Consider the following 6697-nt stretch of genomic DNA (forward strand, 5'->3'; position numbering starts at 1 on the left):
AAAAAAAAAAAAAAAAAAAAAAAAAAAAAAAAAAAAAAAAAAAAAAAAAAGAAAGAAAGAAAGGGAAGAAAGAGGCATCCATCCATAACTAGCTTGCTTCATGACTATGGACCAAACATCTGCCCATCTCTATTGCTGTTTACTGTGGTTTAGCTCTTATCCATCTGGCATTTCACCAGAAGACTTGAGTCTCTACACTACTGTTTAGTGGTGATTAGGAACTCAGACTCTGGACTTACACAGTCTGGATTCAAATCCAAGATCTGCTACTTTTAGCTCTGGTTAAGTTACTCAACCTCTATAAGCCTCCTTTTCCTCATCTGTAGAGATAAGAAGAGTATTTGCCTTATAAGGTCGTTGTTATAAAGACCGAATGAGCTAAAGATACATGTAAAGCTTTTAGCTCAATGCTTGACACACAATAAATGTTAAAACACAAAATAAAACAAAAAATGGTAGAACCCAGCATTCATTCTTTTATTTGCTCAGCCAACATATATGAGAGTGCTTACTGTGTGGCAACTGCTATTCCAGACATTGGGGATATAAAAAACAGAGCCCCTTGCCTTACTTGACACTCCAGTGGCTTTATTATCATGAGTGGCAGAGTGGCCAAGAGAGCATGCCATCCAATACAAGCTGTTCATTTAATTCCACTTGTACCATCAAATCCAGGCATTGTGAAATATCCTGGACCTTAAGCAGAATGAGGCAAATTGGTCTGCACAACATTATCCTTTACTCACATTTGAGCTCCATCCAATTTACAAGTGTCCGATGCTGACCCTCTCCACCTGTCATCAGTTTTATCAACAATGCTCACAGGGCTGGCACACAGAGGGCCCATTGTTGAAAATATACAGAAACTTATGGCTTAAGCTGTTCCTGTGGCATAGAGAACACTGACTTTGGAGTCAGGAGACCTGGGTGGATTCAAATCCTAGCTCCACCACTATGGGCAGGAGTAATTTGGGATGAATTATTTAACTTTATCAGCCTCCTGTAGACATTGAGGATGGTGGTTCCTTGCAGATCTCTGGCAGGAATAAAAACACTGTATGAAGAGCCCAGTTCCATGCCTAGCATGGTTTGGGATGAATTATTTAACTTTATCAGCCTCCTGTAGACATTGAGGATGGTGGTTGCTTGCAGATCTCTGGCAGGAATAAAAACACTGTATGAAGAGCCCAGTTCCATGCCTAGCATGGTAGGTATTGATCAATGAAAGGTGTTTTTATTACTCTTTCTACTCTGGATTTAAATTTTCCATGGTTTTGAGTGAGCTGCTGTCATAGCAACTCAACAATAAGGAGAACCACAGAAAGCAATTCACAAAAGCCAGATGAGCCTTTGAAGAGGGAAATAACTTGCTTATGACCCAGAACTCACATGGACAAAGCTGAGATTTGAGCCAGATCTGCTCTACTCAGTACCAAGGCGGGCATGAATAAAGGTTTCCACTATAAGCTGCTACCCAGCTGAAAGTGTACAGCTGGAACCAGGAATGTCAAGCTCTTTCTCCTGCAGCAAATGTCACAGTCTCTAGAAAGTTCCTCATGCAGGGTTTGCTGATGTCACATGGCTTTGACTCCTCTCCCTTCATCAGCTTATTCTTCACACCCTAAAACAGCATTAACTTCTCTTCAAATGGTACTGCTTTCCATATTTGAATAACTTTAAATTCTTCTTTGATAACTTTTCAACAACCAAGTAAATAGGTGAAAAGCATCACCGGTTTGATGTAAATCCCTGAAGCTAAATTTAGCTCTTAGAGCAAATTAAAAAAGAGATGAAGCCCCTTTCTACAGCTCTGGGGTGAAAATCCATGAGAAGAAACCAGCATAATCTGTCCCAAGTCACGAGGAAAGCGAGGCTTTTCTAACACAGTTTCTCAGACAATAAGAACCAGGGTAAAAAGACTTATGCCAAAACCATAATAATCATATTAGTTCTCTGCATTTCCATAGCATTTGATAAGTTGCTCTTCTGCATACAATGTTTATTTGATCCTCACACCTAAGATAAAGTTTTATAGACAAGGAAACTGAGACACCACGAAGCTATAAAATGGGGATCTTAACACCTGTCCCTAGGTTGTGCATTCATTCATTTATTCATTCATTCAATAGACATTTATTAAACATCAACCGTGTATTAAGACTTTTACCGGTGCTGAAGATGCAATGATTAACAAGACAAAGTGAACTTCTACACACACACACACACACACACATACAGGTTTCCACTATTCATTAAATCAAAGGAAACCATGAGCAGGTTCCCAAACTTTGCTTTACGTTAAAATCACCTGCGGAGCTTCTTAAGCTCCCCTTGCTCTGGTCATGCTGCATATCAATTACATTAAGAAGTTAGGTGGTGGCGACTAGCATCAGTTTATTAACGATCCCCAAGTGATTCTAATGCGCAAAATTTGGAACCCACAGCATTAGCAGCAAACACTCCCTAGGCAGACTTCTGCCTCTGCCTCCTCACCTCCACTCTAGATGAACACTAGTCCCTCATTAATGCTAAACAAAAGCTGGGCATCCCAGGCATACATTATATTTAAATTAGCAACTAAAAGGATAATGACAAAAAAGAAGTAATCTGCGTTGACTCCTTGATTTAGACAAATGCGTTTGGGTTTTCTTTGTTCACCACACATCAGACAGCACCCCCTGAGCACTGGGAGGAAACTCTGTAACAGTCCTGAAGTCTGCCTGAAACTGCCTCTCCAATTCAGACTCTCTGCTGCTAAACTCATTCTCAAACACAGGGCTGGGCCTCAAGGTTTCCCAAAGATTCATGGAGTTTGCAAATTAGCATCATGAACCACTACATGAGAGGACCCATTCTCTCCAAAGTACGTCTTGTTTATTGAGGAGACTCTTTAACCCCAAAAGGGAACTTGAGTTTATGGTGTCAAGAATAAAAAGCGGACTATCGGATTTAAGAGACTGCCACCTTAAATATTCTCACCATTAGAAGTGGATCGGGTTTGACTTATTTCCATCCAGGCAACAAAAGCTTCAGAGCTATTTTTAACAGAAGGCTCTGCTACCTTCACGGGAAACACACAATAGATATGCTTTCTCTTGCCCTGAGAAGCCCCTGGTTTTCATAATTCTTAAACCACATGGCCAGCCCAGGCCTTCAATTAACACAGGGCTGCATACTTACACAAAAGTAGACATTATCTCAGCATGCTGTTATTTATTGGATGACCAAGGGAAAAGACGGATTTTTTTACAGTGTAAACCAACCTGCAAAAGGATGGTGGTTTTATATTGACTTTTCATCAGGTTGTTGATGGATTCAAAGAGCCGTCTCATGGATTCTTCAAACTCCATCTGTTCTTTGCCTTCGTAAAGCCTGAAAGAAGACACATATGGGTCATTTCTCACGCCAATGGGCAATACCTTGGAGAGTGTGTACCATCCACAACCTTCATTTAAACTGTAAAAGAAAAAGGGGAGGGAGGCGGGGACTTAAGAGGAGGAGGGGCTGATTCTGCAGTTGCTGCATGCATAATTCACTCCAGGGGAAAACCTCATGTTCACTTTACCAAACAGAAACCCTCCAACTAACACAGCATAAATCCGCACCCTCCCATCTTTTTTTTCAAACCCCAAGGAACTTCAAAGGATACTTGTCCAAGCTAAGGGGACGTTAATAATTTCACCCTTCTGAAAGAATCAGAGAGATTGTGGTCATCGGATTTTTCAAAGAATCTTGGAAACATCAGGAAGAAATATTTTCAAGTACACTGCCCCTTCCACTAAACCACTGCCTACTCATCAGATAAAGAACAACAGCCTGTTCTGTGTCAGGGGCCGTGGCTTCCCCACCCCCTGCATTTCAGCAGTGAGCTATTGCCTAATTTTAACCTTTGTTGCTCTGATTATAAAGGCCCTATGTTGTTACTGTAAAAAAGGTCAACATAACAGAAATACATAACTTAGAACATGAGACTCCTCATTAATCCAACCGGGGAATTTAGCTATTGTCAACATTTTGATGTGTTTCCTTCCAGAGATTTTCCATGCCTATAATAATACACACAGGTAATATTGCATAGGAACGGCCTCTCAGATAAAATCAATCTCCAGGTCCCTGAGTCTTAGCAACCCTTTCCCCCAGCCTGAGGAGTGTTGTTCAGACCAGGGCTTCTTCAAACACGCCTTTATTGCCAGCCGTGAAATAGCCGCAGCGTAATCTGTGGCATCCAGGGTGAAATACACAGAAGAGTGCTCCTGTCTCCAGCTCAGATAAAGAGTCTCTCCCGTCACAGCCCTACACAGTCAGAAACTCCTCAACACCCAGGCCTTGGTAAAGGTGCTCTGCTTAGATAAAGCTCTGACACACTTAACAGGTTGGTTTGCTCTGTGGACCACAGAACAGACCAGTGGATCACGCCAGCCTCAGCGCTGTCTCCACTAAATCCCCTCCCATCCCCCCCATGCTTCTTTCTTCTTCTTTTCTACTTCATTTCTCTGGCTCTGAGTATGTGTCTCTTCTGTTTCTTGAGTATGAATCACTTTCAGTGTCTCTGTGGGCCTCTATGTCTTTATCTCCGCTTCTCTCTGTCTCTCTGTCTCTCTGTCTCTCTCTCTCTCCGCCTCCTGCCCTCCCTCCTCTTCCTCCCGCTTCCTCCCCTCTCTTTCTCTGACTCTGACTCCATGGCTCTCTTTCTGTCTCAGTCACTTTCTGTCTCTCTTTCTTGCTTTTCCTAACTAACCCTCTCTCTAAAGCCCTCCTGAAGAAAGAAGGCGTAAGGGGAAGCCAGTGCTGAATATTCCTTTAGGTTACAGGGACCCGGCAATTGCTGCTGACTTTCTGGGTATCTAGTTCAAGGTCACAGAGAGAAGGATATGAGAGAAGCCAGGAGTCCTGAAGTGGCCCGTGCCTCAGGCTCTTCATTCTCTTCCTCTCCATGGCTCCACGGCTCTCTCTCTCTCTCTCCTTCTCTTCTCTCCCGCTCCCTCATTTACTCTGCTCGCTCCTGAACTTTCTTGTCCTGCTGCCACAGAGACATGTGCTGTAGAGTATGTATTCTACAGTCAATGAGCTCTGGGCTCAAACCTCCACTCTGCCCTGTACGAACTGGATACCTTATTAATAGCAACAAACATTACTGGCTTACAATGCCCTGGGCACTGTCCATATATACATACATATATGAAATCCTTTCCTCCTCACAACCACACATGAGGCAGGCCCTATCATTATGCCTATTTAACGGACTGAGGGAGCTTAAGTAACATGCCCGAGGACAACATGCCAGGAAACGCCAGAGCCAGAATTCAGACCCGGCACCCGGCTCCTAAGCCCATGCTCTCGATCTGTGGGCATGCTACTTTGCTCTACACATTACTGCCTCTCCGCATTTCTATGAGCCTTGGCTTCTCATCTGCAAAATGCAGGCTATAATAGCCCCGTGTCAAAGGATTGTGAGGAGAACCACTCACACATGAAGTGCTGAGCACACAGCTTGGTCCCCAGCGAACGTTAGCAGCTGTCCTGCTGTTGTTAATCACAGAAGCATTGTTATTGCTATCATCCCCACTTCACAGATAAGAAAATAGAAAACTCTTAAGAGGTTGAAACTTGTCCAAATTCCATCAGAGTGGAAAAGATGGACCCAGAGTATCCTATACTGGATCTGGCAGAGAAGACAGGACCTTAATCGAGTGTGGTGGTGGCTGGATTGGCGTCCCCGTGAGATGGTACAGCTTGCTTTTCCTTGTGCCCACAACCACTTGCCCTACCTAAGGAAGGGTCTATCCCTCAAATTTTTTGCCTTGAAATCTTTTATTTTTTCCACTACCCACAGGTGCCTGAAAACATTTAATGAACTACATCCCAATGGTCTATGGTATTGAGCCTGCCCACTGTGTCTCCCGCCCATAATTAATGCCCAGACTTGGCTGCCCGTGTATTTACATACACATGGACTCTTTCTGTGAGGTATGTTTGTGTGTGTGTTTCTGTGTGTGCGCAGTGAGGGTTCTTCTCACCAGGTCATCTTGGGAACCACCTGGCTCCACCACAGGATGGCTTCCAGCAACACTTCTCTGCCAACTAACCCTTCTACCCCACCTCCACTCCATAACTGAATGGCCCCATGGCAGTTCTTTCTCTGGAAATTGTCATTTATAACAAAGAAATATAAAAACAGGTTTTGCTGAGAGTCACCTTAATGGCACCCCTACAAGGGCAATGTTCATGAACTCCTGTCAAAGAGATCCCTGAGGCTGCCCTGGTTCCCACCCTCTCTGTGTCTGATTATTTAACTCTTTGGATTCTATAAGCTGTACAAATAGCCTTATAATAAACTCTCCTTTTTGTTTAGATTAGCCTTGCTGGGTGTCATTGCAACTGCTCTCCAGTCAGAGATTCTGAGAGTGAAAGGATGAATCTGAAATCAAGAGCTATTGGGACGTCCATTGAGCTCTCATTGTGCAGATAAAGAGACTGAGGGTCAGAGTGGAGTAGTGACTTAGCTTCACCATCTTTTCAATAGAATTGAACTGAGGTGGGAAGGAAAAGAAACTTTCAGACTACAAGACCAAGCCAAGGATCTCCACTCAACCTTAAACTTGGTAGAAAACTGAATTTAATTCCTACCAGCAAGAGAAGTGTGATTTGCTGTAGGTCCCAGACTATACCAGTGGTATAGCTTGAACCAGAACGCAGC

The 6697-nt window shown here is 43.3% G+C and overlaps 1 protein-coding gene across 1 annotated transcript in view; it reads right to left on the bottom strand.

Moving 5' to 3' along the window:
* Positions 1 to 6697, bottom strand: part of DOCK2 (dedicator of cytokinesis 2) — a gene marked incomplete at its 5' end in the record, with an annotated part of 156106 nt that overhangs the window by 82441 nt on the left and 66968 nt on the right. The window contains one exon of the mRNA XM_008586010.1: positions 3264 to 3372. Coding sequence (XP_008584232.1) covers positions 3264 to 3372 — 109 coding nt within the window. The remainder of the gene's footprint in view (positions 1 to 3263; positions 3373 to 6697) is intronic.

The sequence above is a fragment of the Galeopterus variegatus genome, unplaced genomic scaffold (assembly GCF_000696425.1).
Source record: "Galeopterus variegatus unplaced genomic scaffold, G_variegatus-3.0.2 Scaffold3800, whole genome shotgun sequence".
In the NCBI taxonomy this organism is placed as follows: Eukaryota; Metazoa; Chordata; class Mammalia; order Dermoptera; family Cynocephalidae; genus Galeopterus; species Galeopterus variegatus.